The sequence below is a fragment of the Notolepis coatsorum genome, assembly GCF_963971535.1.
Source record: "Notolepis coatsorum genome assembly, chromosome: 1".
Classification (NCBI taxonomy): domain Eukaryota; kingdom Metazoa; phylum Chordata; class Actinopteri; order Aulopiformes; family Paralepididae; genus Notolepis; species Notolepis coatsorum.
The window spans coordinates 300,647,683-300,672,464 of NC_140165.1; the positions used below are offsets into that span (position 1 = coordinate 300,647,683).

General features: G+C 43.0%; 1 protein-coding gene across 1 annotated transcript in view; it reads right to left on the reverse strand.

The window, feature by feature from the left end:
* Positions 1–14,376: 14,376 nt before the first annotated feature.
* Positions 14,377–24,782, reverse strand: part of ca4b (carbonic anhydrase IV b) — a gene marked incomplete at both ends in the record, with an annotated part of 28,539 nt that continues 18,133 nt past the window's right edge. Inside the window, 5 exons of the mRNA XM_084310753.1 lie at positions 14,377–14,562; positions 14,734–14,897; positions 15,143–15,209; positions 19,953–20,045; positions 20,514–20,659. Coding sequence (XP_084166879.1) covers positions 14,377–14,562; positions 14,734–14,897; positions 15,143–15,209; positions 19,953–20,045; positions 20,514–20,659 — 656 coding nt within the window. The remainder of the gene's footprint in view (positions 14,563–14,733; positions 14,898–15,142; positions 15,210–19,952; positions 20,046–20,513; positions 20,660–24,782) is intronic.

Sequence of the window (24,782 nt, forward strand, 5' to 3'; positions counted from 1 at the left end):
GTGCAGGGACAGAGGTAGACGTGCTATCTCAATAAAACCTGTGAATAACCCGTTCGAATCTACTTTTCGGACGAGCGTGGGGGATGGTACGGAGGCTGTTCCTTATCTCGGCAGCAATATGTGCAATATGTTTGCAACAACAGAAACTTTGCGACCAGAATGGAGATGGCCCTATGTCCTCTGTTGTCAAGACAACCCAAACCTCAGAGTCACAGCGAGTGAGAGAAGAGGAAGTGGGGGAGGGGTGAAAAGATTTCCTTGGAAGAGAGAAATGACACGCAGACACTACTTAGCAGCCGACACTTAACCCTTTCACAACCACACTACAGAAGGTTAACCCTTTCACTGTAGTGTGGTAGTGAAAGGGTTAACCCTTTGTCGTGTGGCAGTGAAAGGGTTAACCTTCTGTATTGGCACAGTGAAAGGGTTAACCCTTTGGTAGTGTGGTAGTGAAAGGGTTAAACTGACTTGAGAGATTTCAGAGCATGTCGAATTAAGACTTCATATCTAAGGACATCAAAGTGAAGTTTTGATGAAATATGATCGTTATAACCCGCTGCTCGCACATGAGCATGCATACGATGTTTTGAGCATATGAAGTACTATTAATGAGTCTGTACCTATCACTCTCCCTTGACAAGCAGAGGAGAACACCAGTGCAACAAGCAAACATGACTGCGCAGTGTCCAGATTATCTCCTCTGCATCAGATTGTCTATTTCTGTGAGCGACACAGGATTATATCCAGTGTGATCCTCCTCCTGTTAGGGTGATATAGATAGTGTCCCTGGCCTCAAATAAGCAAATAAGCCTCAGATGAAACCAGTGGGTATTGCCGTAACAGGTCATCAACTAGGGTTGATTGTATTATCCATGATCTGAGATCTCCAGCAGTCAAAACAATCCCCTTGTCTCTATACTTGTGCAAAGTCACTCCGCTGGTGTGAAAGTGTTACGTGAACACAACTTTCCATTGAGAAATACTGTGAGTGACTACATGGACCCTCTCACTAGAGGCTGTCTGTGAAATCAAACAAAATGACTGGAGACCTGTCTCAAAATGGAGCGCGCCAGATCTGGTGGGCCCGCTCTTGGACAGAGGCCAACCCCGTCGACTCTTATCACACAGCTGTTGTGTGTCCCGTCTGAGTCTACCCACGCACCATGAAAGCCATCACCTGTATTCTCCATCTCTAACCGTCAGATAATGTGTGTGTTTTTCACATTTTCACTAAATCAGTCGGCATAGTGGTGTACTGTAGGTGGCATAGTACACTGCAAAAAAACACTAACTTTCTTCTTCTATCATGCCACTCTTCCACTAAATAATCGTACTTGCCTATATTACTACCTACTATGTCTTTACTACTATTCACCCAATACTGCAGCACCCAAGTTTCAACACTGATGAACATTGTTACTCAGCTGACCTGTTGTAGGCTACACAACTTGTAAGTCGCTTTGGATAAAAGCGTCAGCTAAATAACTAAATGTAAATGTAAATGCAACAGTTTTGGTTCCATCAGTGTATGTTCAACTGGCTACACTTAACACCAGCCCGGCTTGCTAAAGTTTCAAATGTGCTTTTATAGAATATAAAGAGTATAGGTTTTTGTAGGCTGAGTCTCAAAGTAAAAGCTTAATCTCGATCCAGACTTTCTGTTTAGATTAGATTAGATTAGATTTAAAAATAAAATAAAAAAGTATTGTCATTATACAGCACAAGTAGCCTACAGAAGTTTGGCATGCAACCGGAGTGCAAATGTAGCAGTAAAGTGCAACAGCAATATACAATGTACAGGTGGTTAAACTGGGCACAAAATATACAAATTGAGTATAGTGCTAATCAGATGTATGTACAATATTGTAGTATAATATGTTATAAATGTTTTTTTTTTTTATCTACTTTTTCTCCTCCTTTTTCTGTGATTTTTCTCCCCATCCCAATTTACCTCTCGTGCCAATTCTCCCTCCCCTGTCCTGATCGTTGCTCGCATATGCCCCCCACTGGCCGGTTGTAGGGAGGATAGAAGCCTTGTATCACATGTCCCCTCCGATACATGTGGAGGCAGCCTGTCACATCTTTTCACCTGCCAGCGTGGACTCTCATTAACGTGTAGGAGGCTCACACTGCCCCCGCCATTTTTCCTGACTTTGCTGTGCAGGCGCCCCAACCGACCTGTAGGAGTCGCTGTTCACAATGACCAGACTACCACCCTTCGACTTCCCACCCGCTAACTCTGCCAATTGAGTTAGTATGACGGCCGGCCCAAGCCGGAGGCGAGGCCGACAGCCGGATTCGAACCTGGTGTCTCTTGCGTTGGTGACGAGCGCAATGTCCGCTGCGCCACCCAGCCGCCCTAATATGTTATAAATGTTATGTTACTTTCTGTTTGCAGTTGGACAAACAGACAGAATGAATGTTTGAAGGTGTTCATCCTCTTTGCCCATTAATGTCCACAGTGGGGTTTTATCATTTCCTACAACACTTACAACACTCAAAGTACTAGCTGAGCCAAGCACAACTTGTTTAAATCGTTCAACATATGAGTCAACAGCCTTAACATCCTCTTTTGTATGTTTTTGTATGGGTTGTCTATGGGTTTCATACATTAACACATTGACCGCCATAAACGGCGTACGATGGGTTTGCTGGTCATGCGAATTCTGCCAAAGCACGGCGTACGACGTTATTGAGATCATATTTCATTTTTTCGCCATGGTATTCATAATTACGCCACCCAGCCTCTGCTGAGACAGTGGGACTCTGCACAACAGTGCAACGCTTCAATACCGCCGCCTGGTGGATGATCGGGCGAGTTACAACCGGAAATGGATCTGGTGATCTCGGTGCATCTGGGAAATCCGTCCGGCAGTCACATATACTCTAGACACCAGGGTTTCCGTTAGAAAAAATTGTTGCCGGTCTCCGTGACCTGCAAGATTTCAATCTACCGGACAAATGAGATTAATTCCGGTCATAGTTTATTGAGCTTTAAAACAATTGATAGGCAGGCTATATAAAGAATGTCATCCTCAAGGCATGTAGATTTATAATATTATTACTTAAAACTAGGCTACTTTTGCGTATACAGTCATTAATATATTCCAAATAAAATAAGTCCCTCGATACTCCGTGCTGCTGCTGACTTGAAATAAAATAGACCGCGTATGTGGGCAGTCGGTCCGACACTAAACAGCAGTCTGTTATAATCACATTTTTATGAGCTAACGAATTCCGTTATATTGGACATTTGTATTAATTATATCAAGCGAAGAACTGAGAAAGCAGAGAGACGGCAACATTATCGTGGTTTGCGTGACGACTCTCTCCACCTCGCAACGACTTATTTGCAAAGAGTATGGCGCTGCAGAGCAGCTGATTTAGCTGTCATTGGCTCTTTTCTGGGAACCGCACAGCAGCGCCCCCCACCCAACATTGGCTGAAAATGGCTGAATTGGAGTACTGCTGGAATACTGCATTGTGCTGATGTTGCTCTGGCTCTGCAGCTTCACAAAAGTTCGCACACCCAGCACTAAGCTCTCGCTGACAACGTCGTTGTCATTATTAGAAGCAACGAGGAAACAAATGTAATGATCGTTTCGTTCATCGCATAGGCTATTTAATTTTAGCCTATTTTAATACAATTCAAATAATCAAATTGTGCTTAGACTCAGGGAATTATTTTCACCGGACATTAAGACCGGAGAGATTAATTATGTCGGACTTCAACAGATTTTGCCGGTCAAATACCGGTAATTACCGGCTAACGGAAACGCTGCTAGACACACATCCGTGTATATGGATCGCTGCCATAACTAAATAATCAATATGATTTGGGCGTTTATTGCGCCATACAAACCGGAAATGGATCTAGTCGATCGACGTCAAATAAGTGGGATCTTTTTCCTCCAGTCTCATCGGCGAACGGTAAGAGGACAGTAACGTTATTTTCAAGGCGATTGTACATTTCTTTATTTACAAACCATCTGATCAATAAATCAACCCATACTACATAAAGCATTTACTGACGATCACAGAATTATAAACGACCCCCCCCCCCCCGTTCATCCGCACATGATGAGTCATAACGTTTAGGATCATGTACAGTTGAAATGTCTAATATAGCGTGTATTGGCAATAAACGGCAGTTGATAATCTATATATGCGTTTATGCCTATAACTCACGTTCTAGGAATTACTGCAGAAAACGGTAAAAACATACCGGTACTTATATTCTAGACGGTATTTTTGGAAGAATCTATGAATGAAAAAGTATAACGTTCCTACATCCTGAACGATAGATAATCGATGTTGAATGGGCCATAGTAATGTCAATTTAGCAATACAATTTAAAAAGTTATAGCCCTGCAAAGAAGGTGAACATCTCCATAGGCTTAGACTGGTGGCAGTGATCATACATTGATGGATAGAAGCGTGGCAGTCAATGTGTTAATGACATTATAACAACTTATTTAGCCTATATTTAGTCTGCTGTGAAGCCTGTGAGATCTGTCAAGACAGGTGGCTGCACAACAAAATAAAACATTTTATTTCACATATTTATCATTCAGCCTGTTAAGCTGTAGGACTATTTTCAGAAATTCCGCCTAAAGGTACATGCCCAAGTAAATGGAAGATTGCAATAGAAGGGGGAGCCACTGCCGATGGAGACTCAGTGTTCAGGATAACAGAACATGAGCCTCATGAGGTGAGGAGGACCTTTAAGAAAGTGAATATCAGGAAGGCAGCAGGACCGGACGGCATCCCGGGCCGCGTCCTAAAAGTCTGTGCCGACCAATTGGCCGCAGTATTCACTGACATATTCAACCTGTCCTTAGAACAGGCTGTCATCCGCACCTGTCTGAAGAAGTCCACCATTATCCCTGTACCCAAAAAATCCAAGCCTGCTTACCTCAACGAATATCGCCCTGTAGCTCTCACCGCCATAGCCATGAAGTGCTTTGAGAAGCTTGTGAAGGGCTACATCTGTTCCTCCCTCCCCATCAACCTGGACCCCTTGCAATTTGCATATCGCCCCAACAGGTCCACGGAGGACGCCATAGCCCATGTGTTGCACACAGCAGCATCACACCTGGACAAGAGGCAGGGGAACTATGTGAGAATGCTATTCATCAACTACAGCTCAGCATTCAATAGTCCCCTCCAAACTCGTAGCCAAGCTCAGGGACCTCTGCCAGTGGGTCTTGGACTTCCTGACGGGAAGACCCCAGGTGGTGAGAGCAGGAAACTGCACCTCCTCATCCATCACCCTCAACACAGGGGCCCCCCAGGGCTGTGTTCTCAGTCTCCTCCTCTACTCGCTGTACACACATGACTGTGTGGCACAGTCAGGGAACAAAATTAACTTTTTGACTTAACCGCCATTTGGCTGGTAGATTTTAAAAACTACCAGCCAGGCAGATTTTTTACCAGCCAAAAATTATAAATAGCTTTTTAGTATATCGCCATGTGTTATTATTACTATATAATACTCTCATATGCTATTTTCAATTAATATCATAAACAACATAAGGAATATTAGCATAATTTTGAGTGGACTGAAGGAATGAGTCAGCGTTAATAGTTTTAAATGCAAATAATTTATTGAAACATAGAAGTGGGGTCGGGACACACACACACACTGTTTCAACTCACCACCCCTGCATCATATTGTAGTCTAGTCTGTCTTCAAACTTCCACTCCTCTCGAAACTTTTTTATATTTGAATATCAACATTATCTGTCCATCCTCAGTAATCCTCAGTTTACTATAATATACTCCTGTCCTGAGTCCTGACTAGTGACTTCATCGTCTTTCCAAACGCACGCACACACACAGACAAAGGGAGAGTGCCCCCCCCCCATTTCCCTTTCCTCAGTCTGCTGTTCTCTATGGCTCTGCCTCTGATCAGGATTAGCTTGTTAGCTTACGCTAACGTAACATTAATTTCGGGCGATGTGGGCATAAAGGAATGGCGACGATGCAAAGCATGTTAGATGCATTTGACCCATTGTGAGAAAAAAAAACACCACAGACTTATTTCGGGTCGCAAAATAGGCGCACTGCTGTGTAGCCCTGCTCTGCTTATACAGACAGCACTGACTGGGCGGATATGACTCGTCGAGTTGCCACGGCCCGACACAGGATTTTCAAAATAAGAGTATCGATATGAACTATTTTGTTACACGCCAGGTGGCGGGCAGACCTCTCATTGTTACTCGCCAAACCTTAAATCTGCCCGCCATTGGCGGTTGGCGGGTACTTATTTTGTTCCCTGGGCACAGTGGAACAACAACACAATCATCAAATTTGTGACGACACAGTAATGGTGGGCCTGATCTCTGCAAACGATGAGAGGGCCTACCTGGAAGAGGTAGAGGATCTGGCACGGTGGTGTCAGGAGAACTGCCTGGCCTCCCACTCTCCAAGACATTTACAACAAGCGTTGCAGGGGTAAGGCTAAGATAATAATCAAATACTCTAGTCACCCAAACAACTGCCTCTTTGAACTGCTGCGGTCAGGCAAGCGATACCGAAGTCTCATGGCCAGTACAGAGAGACTCAGAAGAAGCTTCTATCCCCAGGCCATCAGGTTGCTCAACAACAATAACACTAACAAACCATCAAATACACTCACAGCACACACATCCACACGTACACACTCACTTTAAATAAACAACTCACTGTAGCACCCACTTTACCTACTTTAGACACTTTAACACACTTTATATTGATTGGTAAAGAGATTTGCACTACAATTCATACCTCATTGCACCTTACCCTAAGTTGTACTGTACTGCATTGTACTGTTTTTTTTTTTTTTTTTTACATTTCTATAACCTTTATTTACCCAGGCAAGCAAGTAAGAACAAATTCTGATTTTATTTATTGTCAAAAGTATGCATAATGTTGTGTTAATTCCAGAACAAGAGATATGTAATGTTAATTACCTGAAATTATTCCATTTTTCGGGGGGGGAAACCCTGCATATATCGGTATCGGTTAATATCGGTTGATATCGGTATCGGAAATTAAGAGTTGGACAATATCGGTATATCGTATCGGTAAAAAAGCCAATATCGAGCATCCCTATTGAAAACTTTTGTTTACACTTTGTTTACGTACTTTTGACTTTCTATTTTATACTTTATCTATTTTTATCTAGCACACTCTCAGGAGCATAACGGAAAAAAGAATTTCATATAAAAGTATTCTGTATTTTTGTATGACAACTAATAAAGAAACTTGAAACTTGAATTTGCATGTCCTTGGTATCTAGGAACATCTAGTGACATGGGGGTATGTATTCCCAGTGTCAGAAATATTGTGTCTGTTACTAGGCTTGAGTAAATTGTGATGAAAAAAAGGAGAATATAAATTATGATTTCTTTTTGCATCTTTGCCGGTGCATAACACCATGAAAGCATTGAGGTGCATTCTGCATGAAAGCATTCTGATTTCGCTCACTGAGCTCATTCACCACCTTCTTGAGATAAAGTGTACAAAAAATCTAAGCAAATGAATAAAGGGAAGATGATTAAACAGAAGGATTTGTAGATACAGTAATAAATGATAATCCATTTGAATTATAAATTCATATTTGACCTTGAACTTGACCTTGACCTTATTATGGCCTAATCATACATCTATGGATAGGGGAAAAGCTCCTCTTTCCAATGGCAGTGTTAAATCTGGATTTAGTCTTTTCCTCTCGGTTTTCCGATAAAAGAGAGATAGAATTAGCATTTTTTCGATAAAAATATACACTTTGACTGCTGTTTTGATAGGGTTAAGGTATTTACTCTAGGCTACATTTGAAAAAGAAACACTACAGTCTGTATTGATCGATTTATGATCAAAACAGCAGGGTCTCCCAATTGGTAGACACAGTTTATTTGCTATATATAACTGTAGTAAAAATTAAGTTTACTGCATCAAGGAGTGGCATCAAATGCTTGGTACCGTTGGATTCAGGTTGAAAATTGGAATTGAAAATAAAATGTTCATGTGTTAAATGAAAGATGTCTGTGTCTTGACAGTTCTCACTGCAAATCTTGTATTTCTACCTCTAACAGAAATAAAAACGTAGGGATTTCCCTTAACATACTAAATATAGTCGTTAGTCATTCATTCGTAAGTTAAGTAGTCGTTAGGGTTCATTACCTTGCAGGCCACACAGTTCAGTGTAGTGTAATGGCTGAGCATGTATAGGATACGTGTGGTTTTTTTCCGTAGCCTCTGTGAGCGAAGACGCTCTTTGATTGCAGCGAAGAAGAAAAAGACGCTCTCCGATTGGCTAACCCTAACCAACCCTAACTCTAAGCATAACCATGTCGAAAGAGGGCCTAAGCATAACCACTTCGAAAGAATGCCTAAGCATAACCACTTCGAAAGAATGCCTAAGCATAACCACTTCGAAGCAGTGAATTATGTACAAGGCGGAAGAGACCCTTCGAAGCTAAACCAGTCAGAGAGGGTCTTTTCTTCTTCGCTGTACGCGGCCTAGCCAATCAGAGAGCGTCTTCGCAAACAGAGGCTACGGGGGGAAATCACGCATAGGATACACATGTCACGTGAACTGCCAACAGCCTGAGTGGATTTATTCAGCACTGCCACATGGTGGACCGTGGAGGAACTGCATTGATTTACAAACATCGACATCTACACGATCAGACTGATTCAGCACTGCCACCTGGTGGACTGTGGAGGAACTGCATTGATTTACAAACATCAACATCAACAAACAGAATTCGGCAGAACACCAGCGCACACGCCCCCCCCACCCATATCAATGGGAGTGGGACAGAGGTTGGGTTGAGCGTGTCTCTCTTGGACTCGTCACTGGTCAAGAAGGCTCACCAGCGCCTCTTCTTCCTGGGGAATGAATGAAAACTTTATTTAACAGATTGCAGAATGGGTACAATACAGTACGGCTCAATACATACAATTGTTAAGGGGATGCAGACCTGAGAAAGACGTTTGTCTTGTTTCCATCAGGGTCCCCCATTTTCAATTCATATAGACATTTATGACATACATAACATACATGACATTTATGGCATAGGGACATATAGGTATTTAGTACTGATACATTTGTGACATAGGCGGTATTCAAATATACAGTACTGTTACCCCTAGATCCTGACAGAGTATATACATATGATGGGGAGGGGACTGTACATTAGGAGGGGGTGGGTGGGTGGGAGGGGAATATACATACGGCGGGGAGGGAATATATACATGCGGTGGGGAGGAGACTGTCTATTAGGAGGTGGTGGGGGTTTTGGGCATTTACGGTGGCCAGTTTCGAATTGCAGCCTCCCGTAGGTGCTCTTTAAGGGCGGTTTTGAATGTGGGCAGGGATTCACATTCCTTTACAGCTTTGGGTAGGGCGTTCCACATTGTTGTGGCATAATTGCGAAACGTGTTTAGTCCCTTGTTTGAGCCGAATCTGGGTTTAACATGATTTGTTGAGCTTCCTCTGGTGTAGTGGTTGTGGTATTCACTGACCTTTGGGAAGTATTTTGACATGTACATGGGCACCCCGGTCGTATAGTGTATCTTGTAGACCAGGCCCATTGCAAGTTGCTGTACTCTGTTGTCTACTCTAAGCCATCCTAGGTTGGCAAAGTGGGCAGGGGTGAGGTGGGTTCTGGGGTTCAGGTCAAGTAGTAGTCTGACCAGTTTGTTTTGTGATGTTTGTAATTTTGTTTTAAGCGCCTTTGAGGTGCTTTGGTACCATGAGGTGCACGCATAGTCATAGTACCCTTGAATGAGTGCTCCTGCCAGAGTCCTCAGGGTATTCTTGTTTACCAGAGAGGAGATCCGGTACAAGAATCTAGTTCGTTGGTTGACTTTTTTTATTACATTGGATGCCATTTTGTCACAGGAAAGATTTGCCTCTAGGATGGAACCCAGGTAGGTAATTTCGTCTTTCCTTGTGACAATATTGTCACCCACTGTAACTGAGAAGCCGTCGGTCTTGCTGAGTTTGTTATTTGAACCGAAGAGAATGGACTCTGTTTTGCCCATGTGTAATGATAGTTTGTTATCAGCGAGCCATATGCAGATTTTGCCTAGTTCCGTGCTGACTGAGGAGACTGAGGACGACCAGCCTCTGGGAGGCGCTTTAGGAATCTCTGCCCCAAGTCAAGTTACAGGTTGAAAAAACCCTCAGCTCGGAACTAGGCAAAATCTGCATATGGCTCGCCGACAACAAACTAGCATTACACATGGGCAAAACAGCGTCCATTCTCTTCGGTTCAAATAACAAACTCAGCAAAACCGACGGCTTCTCAGTTACAGTGGGTGACAATATTGTCACAAGGAAAGATGAAATTACCTACCTGGGTTCCATCCTAGAGGCTAATCTTTCCTGTGACAAAATGGCATCCAATGTAATAAAAAAAAGTCAATCAACGAACTCGATTCTTGTACCGGATCTCCTCCCTGGTAAACAAGAATACCCTGAAGACTCTGGCAGGAGCACTCATTCAAGGGTACTACGACTATGCTTGCACCTCATGGTACCAAAGCACCTCAAAGGCACTAAAAACCAAATTACAAAACTCAAAACAAACTAGTCAGACTACTGCTTGACCTGACTCCTAGAACCCACCTCACCCCTGCACACTTTGCCAACCTAGGATGGCTTAGAGTAGACGACAGAGTACAGCAACTTGCAATGGGCCTGGTCTACAAGATACACTACACGACCAAGGTACCCATGTACATGTCAAAATACTTCCCAAAGGTCAGTGAATACCACGATCACAACACCAGAGGGAGCTCCACAAATCATGTAAAACCCAGATTCGGCTCAAACAAGGGACTAAACACGTTTCGCAATTATGCCACAACAATGTGGAACGCCCTACCCAAAGCTGTAAAGGAATGTGAATCACTACCCACCTTCAAAAACACTCTCAAAGAACACCTACGGGAGACTGCAATTCAAAACTGGCCCCTACAAATGTCCTAACCCAGTTGTACAATAAAGACCAAGCATGGCTTTGTCAGTATTCCAATGTACAGCCCCACCCAACCCCACCCCACCTACCCAACCTCCTCCAATGTACAGTTTCTATGTCAAACGTATGTCAGTATTCCAATGTACAGTGTGTGTCCCCCCCTACCCAACCCCACCTCCAATGTACAGCCCCACCCCACCTACCCAACCTCCCCCAATGCACAGTTTCTATGTCAAATGTATACACTCTTTTTCTGGATTTTTTTAGTATAACAAACAGTATTGTATTTGAAAATCTGGTATGACATAAATGTATAGATGTAGCAGTACTGGCTATCTGTATGTCGTGTCGTGTGTGTCATATGATGAATTGAAAATGGGGGACCCTGATGGAAACAAGACGAAAGTCTTTCTCAGGTCTGCATCCTCTTAACAATTGTATGTTTTGGGCTGTACTGTACTGTACCCATTCTGCAATCTGTTAATAAACTTTTCAATCAATCAATCAATCATGCCGGCTCAGGAGGAACAGCTCCTTCCCCTCAGCTGTCATCTCTGTGAACTCTGTACCACGATGACAGCCCCCACCATAGATATATAAACACTAGATGGCTCAAGGCGGAGTGTCCCGCGTAGTTCATCGGCGGCCATCTTGCTTGAGTGGCTTTAAGGTCTGCACAAACAAAAATACTCATAACTCGCTGAAACCTTGACGGATTTACAAACGGTGTGGTTTATTACAACGTTATTAACGTGGCTATGATTCTTGCTTGGAAGATTTTTTTTATAATATATATTTTTTCATATCAAAGTCCATTATTATAAGTAGGCCTATGCATGAATGAATGAATGAATGAATGAATGAATGAATGAATGAATGAATGAATGAATGAATGAATGAATGAATGAATGAATGAATGAAAACTTTATTTAACAGATTGCAGAATGGGTACAATACAGTACGGCTCAATACATACAATTGTTAAGGGGATGCAGACCTGAAAAAGACGTTTGTCTTGTTTCCATCAGGGTCCCCCATTTTCAATTCATATAGACATTTATGACATACACAACATACATGACATTTATGGCATAGGGACATATAGGTATTTAGTACTGATACATTTGTAACGTAAACGGTATTCAAATATACAGTACTGTTACCCCTAGATCCTGACAGAGTATATACATATGTTGGGGAGGGGACTGTACATTAGGAGGGGGTGGGTGGGTGGGAGAGAAATATCCATACGGCAGGGAGGGAATATGTACATGCGGTGGGGAGGAGACTGTCTATTAGGAGGTGGTGGGGGTTTTGGGCATTTACGGTGGCCAGTTTCGAATTGAAGCCTCCCGTATAGGTGCTCTTTAAGAATCTACATCTTTAAGAACTACATCTTGTTTCGTTGTAGGCCTACTGTACTTGTGCTGTATGATGACAATACATTTGAATCTATTGTAATATAATATAGAGGATATTAATACATTGTTTATTGTAGACATATAGAAGATATGAATACATTGTTCATTGTAGACATTTACATTTGACATTTTAGTCATTTAGCTGACGCTTTTTTCGAAAGCGACTTACAAGTCCTGTACAACAAGTCAGCAGGAAGGGTACAACTCTGGCAGCTAAGGGTAAGTAACATTGTTCGTCAAATAGTGTTGAACTTGAGTGCTACAGTCTTGATTAATTGTAGTATAGACTATTAGCATAGTAGTAATATAGGCAAGGTAGATTCCTTAGTAGCAAAGTGCATAATAGTAAAAGACAGTATACAAAGGTTAGTAGTTCTTTATTTAATTATTTTCTTCATTTCATATTATTGATTGAAGAAGTGTGTTTCTAGTCGACGGCAACAGGTAGATATGCATTTTTTTTATTGTATTTGTTGTGTTTTGTGGCGCGTTTACATTAATAAATGGAATAAACAGACCTATATTCTGATCAATGATGGGTTAAAAAGTTTGCAAACGCTTCAGAATTAATTTCAAACCTTTATTTACAGTCACGTCGAGTGTACAATACAGAAATAAAAAAAAAAAAAAAAAAGGCATAAAGGCATATAAAATCACAACAATAAGACAAGTAAGGATAACAATCAATTCAAACATGTACAACTTGATTGACAATGGTTGGAGATCAAGATTTAAAATTCTGCAACAGAGGGGAGAAGCTTTAAGGACTGCTGGAATTCATTCCATGAACTAGAGGGGCATTATAGCTAAATGCAGATTTACAACTGTTCAGAGCAAACTCGAGGGACCTTAACCCTTTCATTACCACACTACAGAAGGTTAACCACCGTCTGTAGTGTGGCAGTGAAAGGGTTAACCCTTTGTCGTGTGGCAGTGAAAGGGTTAACCTTCTGTATTGTCGCAGTGAAAGGGTTAACCATTTGATAGTGTGATAGTGAAAGGGTTAAGGACCAGCCAGTCACTAGAACGGGTTCCATACGTACCAAAGAATGCATGTGAATATACCCCAGACTTATATGGTTAAAAAAAGGTATAATAATACTAATAATACTAATAATAACAATAATAATAATAATAATAATAATAATAATAATAATAATAATAATAATAATAATAATAATAATAATAATAATAATAATAATAATAATAATAATAATAATAATAATAATAATAATAATAATAATAATAATAATAATAATAATAATAATAATAAGGGTAATGATGATACCTGAATACATCCTCTGTTGCCATATTCCCTTTAGTAGCTCATGTATTCCCCATCAACAAATTCTTCCAATTTGTGGATTCTTCCACAAAAACACACTTCCAGAATCCAAATTAGGATATTTTTATTACATTCATTTTTTTTTTTCATATACCAGGAATGTGTCCTCTGCTTTTCAAGGAACACGGCAATATTATGGGGAGATGTGCTTATTGCCTTCTCCAGATTCAAACGATAAGATACATACCAATTTCCTCTCTGTGTGTTCAGTAGAAAGCTACCTGGCTGCAAGCTAGCCTAGCTTAGCAAAAATAAATGGAAGCAGATATGGAGCAACTAGCCTATCTTAAAACTCCAGGAGAGGCTAGCCGGTCCGTACCAACTTCCAGTCATTTGTGCTAAGCTAGCAGCCTTCTACTGAATGCACAGAGAGGAAATTGGTATCCAACTTCTTGTCTGACTCTGGAGAAGACGGTAAGCACATTTCCCATCATGTTGGCGTGTTCCTTTAACATAACTTTAGCCTACTTAACACACCGTCATCTTTCTATCGACATTCATTTTCATGTTCTTGTGTATACTTGAACAGAACCGAGCAGTGATCTTGAAAGAGACTATGACCTCTGCTCGCTGTTTTCAATTGGAATACAGATAAATGGATCACGAGTGACGTTACATGACATCGCTGGGGCAACTCCTAGCCCTTTGTGGGCAGCAAGAAACCGATGGATGCCAGCACTGAGGTCACGAGTAACATAGTGCTAACCATGGCAGTGTGACCTCCAGAGTAATATACCTGCCGGGAATTCAAGGGTTGCACTGGCCGATACGTTCCTACCATTGGCATCCCGTTTTCAAACTGAAGCTGGGAGAATGCTGCAAGCTGTATAAAAAAAGAAAGAAAGGGAAATAAAAAAATGTATATAATAAAATAGAAATAGATGAATTAGTGTAATAAGAAGGTAAATGATATGGACTGGTTTCTCTCTCTCACTTTTGTTATGTTTTTTTTCTTCTACTTTAGACGTAGGCTAAAACAAATTATGAAAAGCACCTGTTGCTTGCTGAGTAGAACAGGGTTTTCAAACAACGTCCAAACGACAACTTCTTCACAGCCAGGCGTGGTAAGGGAGCCCTGATAGCGGTAGTACCTCGTCATATTACTAGGAGGAGGAATGAGCATATCCAGGGACACGCCGCTCAGTGTCGTGTTAGAGTCTAGATTTTAATAGATTATTAACAACACAATAGGACATTAGTGCACTTAAAGGTTATTGGTCAAAAGTGACAGCCTCCTTTTCTCGGATCCGATTCATTGTCGGCACGTAAGAATAGGTGTTTTATTGCATTATGAATAGCATGCCGATTGAACTTTATGATCGTTTATACACCTCTCGTTTTTATTGGACCAATTGTCCTATTGTGACCAGGAGATTAAGACACACTGAATAGATATGACTTACTGGGATGTTTGATGTCTTTCAGAGCTTTTATGATGCCGTCATATTTCTTATTCGTGCTCTCGGATTCCTGAAATCAAGACATCGGAGATCACGTTGATTTCCCTCAGAGTTCTGTTCTGGTTTAGCAAATACTGTAGGGATGATTTGGTTTCACAGTTTAGGCATCGGGAGCTTTTAATGGCTCTTGTTTAACCCTTGTTTAACCCTTTCACTGCCACACTACAGAATGTTAACCCTTTCACTACCACAGTACAGAAAGGTTAACCTTCTCTAGTGTGGTAGTGGAAGCGTTAACCTTTCGTAGTGTGGTAGTGAAAGCATTAACGTAAGGTTATGTATATAACCAAGTTCTATGAATTATGGTGACGCTCAGCGTCATTCTGCACGCACTTCACTTCGTGCACGCGCACTGAATAAAAAATTCCACAATGTACCTTTACATCCCAACATTCGTCTGGCCACACCCCTATCCGCTTACCTTCATAAGCAGGTGTGTGGTCACCTACTCGCCTCCTTCCCAAACTTTCACCACAAGGTGAGATCAAGGGCCGCAGCGGCGTCCTGAAGCTGAGCGTCACCATAATTCATAGAACTTGGTTATATACATAACCTTACGTTCTATTTCATTATGGCTGCCGCTCAGCGTCATTCTGCACAAGAGGAGCTGAGCAGGAGCCAAAGCTCGACAAATGTACCCCGCTGAGGCCCCCCACAACCATCAGACCGGGGAGGACCGAGCCCCCCGACCCTCCCTAATGGAGGGATACCCTCCATATTGGAGGACGGGAGGGAGACGGATCCGACTGTGCGAAGAGGAACTCAAGCAACTCAACGCACAGGGTGAGCAGGCCGTGGCTTGACCCCACGACTACGCACACGCACAACCCGCATGCCACCAGGAAACGAACGGAAGGAACAACCCCTGTTACTGCCCCCAAAATCACGGGGTCAAGAGCAAACTCAACCCCGTGGCAAGGCCGTAGCAGCGGAGCGCGAAGGAAGACCCAGACCCACCGAAGGGACTGGATCCCCTGGAAAAAGGGGGCACGGAAAGGTCAATGACGCCAGGCATCAAGACCCCACCAGGCGGTCACTTAGTGACACCGCCCCCCACATCGCCAGCGTATTCGGATAGGGCCCCTCCAAGAGCGGGCCCTTTCCCCCCAATAGTACACCGCCTGGGACACTGACCCTGCAACACAGGCAGTCAGCATGGCCGTAAAGCACTCAAAAAAGATTAACCAACGGAACCAGGCAGCGCACCGAGGAAACCAGGCAGCAGGCTGTAGACCTGAGCCTGGAGCACTGCGGACGAGACAGGCGCCAAAGGAGTCAACTGAAAACAGCCCCCCCGGCGGAAGGGGCGTATGCTGGCGTTGTTGAGCACCATGACAAAGCCTCCATCAAAAACCCCCACCCAGAGGGGTCGAGGCAGAGAAGGCTGACACGATTGGCAGACGTCATGAACGTGCAGGGGCACACTCAACCGGGTAACCCGGGAGTTGACTCTGCTCCAACACACCAGGGAATCAACCACCCTCTCGGTTCCTATAACCCCTTAAGAAAAAACTCCAAAACACACCTGCGGGTATACACCAGCTATACCGCAGCACAAGTGTTTCAGTTTCCAAAAAAGGGTTATCCCAGGCCTACGGTTTCAACGAAACATTACTTCGGACCGGGCCCGGCGGCTCGGGAAGCACACAGGGTTACCAGAGAAGGTCCAGAAGACCACCCCAACAGCCCCCTCTTCGCCATGCGTGAGAGAGGAGCGAAGAAAGGAGAACCAGCCCCTTATAATTAGGGTTGGGCATCGTTTGGATTTGAACGATTCCGGTTCCGATTCCGATTCTCCATATCGATTCCTGTTCTAAACGATTCTCGATTCCGATTCTTTGAGGTGCATGTCAAAACAGGTGACAGCTTATTTCGAAGGAGATTTTTTTTTTTTTTTTTTATTTCAAAAAGAAAATCATACTATTCACATTTTCAGTTGACTTGATACAGTTTAATTTGGTTGCTGTACTGTAACTAGGGTATTAAAGTAAAAAAAAAAAAAAAAAAGTAAAAAAGTAAAAAAAATTAAAAATAAAAATCGAAATTTAGAATCGAAATTCAAATATGTTACTTCCGGTTCCAGAACCGGAAGTTAGGAACCGGTTCCTATTAGAACCGGTTTTCGGTGCCCAACCCTACTTATAATAGTGCCAGGTACAAAGTGTACCCAACAAAGGGTCTCCATAACGCCTAACCCCGTGACACCCGGGCTGACCCGGCATTCTTCCCCCTGAAAAAAGCCCAAGTCCCTCAGGGTACCAGAACAGCAGATCTGCATCCCCGGCGGACAACGGGTTAACTGATCTGGACCAGCGTGACCAGAACCAGTCCCGTGCCCTAACCACGCCGACATGCCTACTCCAGGGGAAGGGGCAGATATGCGTGTTGATCTAAAACATGAAAAGAGGGCGCCACCCAGACGGTCCTGTTTACACCGCGCTCGGTGGCCCACCCCAAGGGCGTGAGACCCCTCTACCTATGTTCCGATCTATTCCGTTAACATCCCCCAGATATGAACGAGAATCCGTCGAGACCCAGTAACAGGCTCTCGGAAGAGGAAAAAATCCCCCATCCCAGTTGCTTTATAAAAACGCTGTTTTAATAACAAGTAACCAAGGCGTACTAGCCACCCGCATGATTCTGAATAGAAACACCCAGAGCCAGCACTATGTATGCGTCGGGACCCAAAACATATCAATGGACAGTCTAACAGACCCCACATTGATCCTTCAAGGCGCCTGGGAGAACGACAAGAAGGTTGTCGTGCTACACATTCTCCACACTTTTTTATTAAAAAAGAAAGAAACACCGACTGACATGAATTGTTTACATTTTTATATCCCGTCATCCCTACCACAGAGGAGAGACGGAACTCCTCAGAGAGACTTCCCACATGAGCCATAGATTGAAAAGTCACGGTAACATTGAGTCATGTGACCAACCGACTCAAGTTACGTGTATATCGAGCGTAGTAGAACATTAAGTTCCTACGCTCTGCCCCGACACTTGACAACAACAGACCCTACATACGGGTCTAAACTCACGGAAGTCATCGTACAATAGCAACGTGCCTAGTGACGTGTGCTATGACGGGGGGAAACCCAAGACTCAAACGCCTGTGATGGGTGCAGAGTCTGGGAACACCCCCCCCCCCCCCTCCCTGCCAAGCCGCCTAACAGCTTGGCCCTGACTGAACGAAAAAGAGAGGCCAATAAACCCCCTGACCAATCAGAAGAGGGAAGGAGGGGTTTATCCGGCACCCCCTCACAAGCCCAACCCTTGCATACAACAACAACAATAGCCATATGATACCTTTAGTAGCAATGCCAAGGAATAGCGCAAGCTAATACAATGCACGCTAACCACAGACACATCTGTGAACAGGGTTTATAGCAAGACCAAGTTGTGTGTGTGTGTGTGAATCCTACACCCGCATCCATGTTGTAACACAGAAAAACATTGATAGAGAGAGAGAGTGGCTGAGCCGCGGTACGTTTTCATACGAGCATTACTGCAAACCCAACACAATAGTGTTGCAGCTCAATATCACTGTGTAAGCAACAGAGCACACAACTAACCTCTACCTTTATGTGGAGATTCAGGTCGAGGCAGAAAAAACCCTTTTTCAACCGAGTGTAGGCTGCAGGCCTTGCTTAAGCTCTAACATGAATGTAACATCTAGCCCTCCTATCAACCCATACTAGCGAAAGATTCACACGTTGCAACCCCATCATATGTTTGGTGAATAAACACACAGTTTATTAACAAAAAATACAGTCCCCCTTTAGAGGGGACTCTTTATTTTCGAACAAAATCATAGCGGGGCCGGGAAGGGAAACAGGGGGGGACCACAGAGGGAAAAAGTCACTGAGTCTTAGCGACGCCTGCCACGAGCCGCTCGGGGCTTCCCACACCGTGGAGCCCCGGAGGGACGATAAACGATCTGCGGCTGGTCTCGACGATCCCTACCGTCACCTCCGGGCGTAGATTGGCCGGCTGCAGTGGCGGAGGCGCCCTCTCTCCTCCTGGCCTTCTTCGCTGAAGGTCCAGCAGTGGCGGTGGTGGCAGCGGCGGCCACGGCGGAGGAACCTCGACGACGCGGCGGCCGCCTGACTCCACCGGCAACATCGGGCGCGGGGAAATGAGGCTGGAGCACGGAGCGTTCCTCCTGCATCTCCCTGCAGGTTGAGGTCATCAGCTGCAGTGCCTTCCCGAATAGTCCAGCATCGAAGAGGGGTGCCGTCAGAAGTGGAGTCCTCTTCTTCTCCGGCACACGTGCCTGCTCCAGCCAAAGGTGGCGCTGGATCAGAGTGGCCAGGGCGCGCACTTTCCCAGCGGCTATAGCCTGCGGCTGAGTCAGATGCAGGATGGCTCCTGCCGACTGGGCGAGCTGATCATGCTGTAAATCAGTCAGCTCCGTGCCGCCCGTCAATATCCCGGACATGAATCTCGCCAGCTGCGCGATGTTAGACGCGGCAGCTAGAGATTGTGTTCCGGTGATAAATGACTGGTCGCTCCAATATGCCAACCGCCTCGCCGATTTCCCACACACCTGCTTATGAAGGTAAGCGGATAGGGGTGTGGCCAGACGAATGTTGGGATGTAAAGGTACATTGTGGAATTTTTTATTCAGTGCGCGTGCACGAAGTGAAGTGCGTGCAGAATGACGCTGAGCGGCAGCCATAATGAAATAGAACCATTTGTAGTGTCGTAGTGAATGGGTTAATGAAAGAGAAACGGGATGGCACGGCACCTGAAAGAAGAATGCAAGAACGGCAACACCAGTGGGGTCTCCGAGAGCTTGTGAGTAATAATCATACTCCTCCTTTATGTGGACGATATGCATCTGTGGACGGCATGAAAACAATACGATTAATGTATCGCAACTGTCTGCTCCATACTTATATACATAATACTGTATATAGATTAGATTCAAATTGATCGTCATTATACAGCATAGTACAGTACAGTACAACGAAAAGGAGTTTGGCATCCAACCAGAGTGCAAAATGTAACAGTTAAGTGCAACAGCAATATACAATGTACAGGTGATTGAACTGGGTACAAATTATACAGATTATTACTACTGAGTGCAGTGCTAATCAGATGTATGTACAAAGTATAATGTGTACAGTGATACAGGTATACTGGATTCTATATGGTCTCCTCCCAAAGGTATGTTGGATGAATAGTAAATACATGAATTTGTCTTGAGCAAATTCGGTTTTGTCAAATATAATAGAACACACAGTGGACTTATATTGTGTTTTCATAGCACTGAATTGCATCCTCTTCTATTCACTGTGGTTCTTACCTCCATCGGAGACCGTTCTCCATCCAAGGTGTGTTCTGACCCCGGGCCTGCATCCTTGCCCCAGTGCAGGTGGAGTTGAACTGCCTTGTAAGGTCCTGTCAGACCCCCACCTTTGATCACTGCACTGGCTGGCAGGTTCACTTGAACTACAGTCAAATTCAAGTCGTAAATTATGACAAAGCTTTATCAGGACAGTCGTGTGGACTTTGAGGGTGCAGAAAGGGTGCAGTGGTGCACACTAAAGTAACTATAGTTTGCAGGTTGGAAATGCTCATAATATACTGTACCAGTGTACCGGTGTGATGTGAGTTCATGATGAGACCATGAAAAGTGTCTTGATAGCCAGTGAATTGGAATGGAGTCAGAAGATACTCGTCTAGTAGCACTCGTCTTGTGACAATGTTTATTGGGGACTGGAGATTGCCACCACATGATCCAGAAACCATTGTCCACCTATCTGGACCTATGCAAAAATATAGAAGAATGCAATATAATTCTGAGTGTTTTCTAAATTCAACTTGTTCTAAGTTCACAATGTTGTGCAGTGAATACCTATGTTTGTTTTTAGGTATATCTTACCTGTGCAGGTGTCATTGCATGTAACCTGGGACTGGTAGCACCAATCTAATACATATTTGGTGGAATTTAGTCATTCAATAGCACATCAAAATGTATATTGTATGATAGGAAGAAAAGGGGGAAAAGGTAATTTCAAAGCTATTTCCTCTGATTTAACAAACGTGATGAAGTACATAATAAAACGATGTACCATGATTGCTTTTTATTCTTCATCTCAAAGATGTAGATTGGATAGAATTAAACTTGATCAGAATCAGAGTCAGAAATCAGAATCAGAAAAGTCTTTATAGCCAAGTATTAAGTAAGCTTGCACATACAAGGAATTTGTCTTGGTCATTGGTGCATCAACATTAAAAGACAATATCAACACTTACAAAGCAAGTAGGAGTAAATAAAAAATAATTGTAAATTAAAGTAGAATACAATTAAATGGAATATATAAACTAAATTAGAAAGATAATTCAATAGAATAGAATATAGGACAGGGCTGTACAGGGTGTAGTAGAATATATACACTAAATTTGAATACAAAAATACAGTGGAATAGAATGTATAACAGAGCTGTGCAATTGTGCAGTATTCAACAACTTTACAAAACAACAACTAATAAAACATTTTTTAATCAATTCTGAATTGCAAACTCACCTGCCCCTAAAATTATATTCACAGAAGCTGCAAAGAAAAATAGAAGCTGTACATGCATTGTTTTTCTTTTTAGTCTCTCCGTTTGAGTTGTGTTACTCTGCAGATGATGTCAGACTGACATATACAGCACCTCTTGTCAATAGGTTAGGCCCACCTACTGTATCATCCCCACCCACGTGATGTCACATCCACCTCCTCGCTTTTGATTGATTGGTGGTTCCAGCAGGTCCCCATAAAAATGGGGAATGTTATAGATTCACTGTTTCAGTCACTCTTGTCATTCACCCAATTAGAGAATATAGGCTATATGAGTTTACTTTCTCCACTGTTACCTGCTATCCTGCAGCAGGCAGCTAAAAGTATAGGATTAATTAAGAACGGGGATGAATCGGTCTATAGAGCTGAAGTTGATGGCTTTGTTGAATGGTGCAGGAAGAATGACCTGCTCTTAAACATCTCTAAAACAAAGGAAATTATAGTTGACTTCCGGTGCGGGGAGGCAGTCCACCCTCCTCTGTTCATAAATGGCCAGCAGGTGGAGAGAGATCGAGCGACAGTGGCTCAGGAGGTAGAGTAGTCGTCTGGCAATCCAGAGGTTCCCGGTTCGATTCCCGCTCTTCCCGGGCAGCGTGTCGATTTGTCCTTGAGCAAGACACTTAACCCCTAATTGCTCCCGATGAGCAGGTTGGCACCTTGCATGGTTGCCTCCGCCGTCGGTGTGTGAATGGGTAAAATGTGAGTAACAAATTGTAAAGCGCTTTGGATAAAAGCGCTATATAAAAAAGCAGCCATTTACCATTGTTCCTTGTCACCACCATATGGGTCATTCCTGACTATTGGTGACTTTTCCGTCCTCAGGATATAACTCTTTATATCTTACTTAAAAGGAATCATCATTTTTTAACGTGTTTGATATATATACTAAAGTATTGTTTAAGTCTGGGGAGCTAGCTAGCTAGGTTTTCTGTTTCACAGAGCAACGGCTAATTTGGTTGAAAATGTTCTACCCTGTTAGGTTCCCCCCTATTAGGTGTATAAAACAGGGTGGAACATGCACCTAACAGGGAGGAAAATCTATTACAAAATGTAAGGAAATACATATAAATGCTGATACATATCCAATTGTCATGTAAACTGTATTTTACCAATATGTATATGTTACAGGTACCAGGATATGGCACCTGATAGCAGATATATGTTTAACCTATGAAACAGGTTGTAGTTAATCATTTGACAAAGGAAGGTGCAGACACGATGTTACTGACTCTGGGTCCTCCCGGTTGTCTTTCAACAACGTTTATTTATTCCACAGAATAATCAATCAATCATTGTATCATCATTGTATCATCATTGTATCATCATTGTATAATCATTGTATCATCATTGTATAATCATCCAGTTCAATTAGTTACATTACTTTAATACATTCAATTATAATCCCATACTTGTTATTAATTCAAAAGCATATTCATCATTGCAACACACATTCTACCCTTTTAGGATACCCTGGTTCACTTCAATAGCATTTTCCTTTTAAATGTAGTTATCCAGTATTATATACTGTACATTGTGATTACTTATGTCTTTATACATATTTGGCGTCTTAAATATAAGCATGTGAGAAGAGAAACATTATCCTGTTAACCTCTGTCTAGACATGTCTAGGCATGTTGGAAGGGACCATCGTATGTCTTTTAACCAACACTGTCATTCTCATTGTCTGTCAAACAATTCCTTAAATCACCAATAAGTGTTACCTTTATCATCAGTCATATCCACTATTCTCTAGTATACAGAAATACCTCCACACCTCAGTGTTACCCCTAGTTGAGTTCCGGTCTCAAGTTCTATTGAAACTCAAATGTGCAATGCAAGTGCATTTATATATATATATATGTATCGGGCTGTTCTCAACCCTACTAGGAATTTGCTAAACCGTGACCATGGTATAACTCAAGGGAATAGATTTATATTTACATTTAACGGAGGGCGCAAAAGAGAGAGAGAGAGAGAGAGAGAGAGAGAGAGAGAGAGAGAGAGAGAGAGAGAGAGAGAGAGAGAGAGAGAGAGAGACACGCTCCGGTGTTTAGCCATCTCCCAAGTAGTGTAAGCTAAAGTAATTTCCCTCTAACCATCTTGTACACAATATACACATTTACTACACAGCAATTCAACCCAAAACAGTATGTATTTCAAAACATAAACCTTTATAATCCCCTTGGAGATACTTAACTTCGACACGTTAGTGCTTAAATGGACAATTGTGTTCCAACACTATTTAAATGTACCAACGAAACGTGGCGCCATCAATAGACGGTCTGCTTCTCAACCACGTTACTTGTCGTCTTAAACTTCTTAAACTTGACTCAAACATCGACAATAGTTACTTAATTTGAACCCTCGACATTGCATGTATCCTTGTTAACCTTTATGTGTGTTTTGTAGTATATTACCCACCTATGAAACAGGTTGTAGTTAATCATTTGACAAAGGAAGGTGCAGACACGATGTTACTGACTCTGGGTCCTCCCGGTTGTGAGGCTGAGATCGCCTCGTGCGTCCCTAAGCACACCGTACGGTTCCCTGGAAGGCGAAGCCACTAAACACCAGTCCTATACCGCCACCTATTGACCAGATTATGTTAATGTCTCCCATTACATATAAATGACTGTTCTACCTTGTTTCTGATGGAGGTAATCCTGTACCAATATGTTCACACTGTTTTGACACATAATCTAAAGATATTAACATGATACCACTTCTAGTGGGCATCACACACTCCCTGACCTTAAAAAAATGGCTCCTGACATTTCCGAGAATCACTAAATACACCCATCCAATATCACCCTCAGGCGTGAACCCCTAACAAACTCCCCATGGGTGGACCGTGGGTGACGGCTGGACGGTAAGCATACTGGCCATGTTGTGGAAGGCTGTAAAAAATTGGATGCAACCATGGCATTACGAAGGGTATCAATTGATGTGGTAGTGGACTGTGGTGTGGTGCGGGCACCATCGGTGGCCACTGTACTACTGAATTCACGG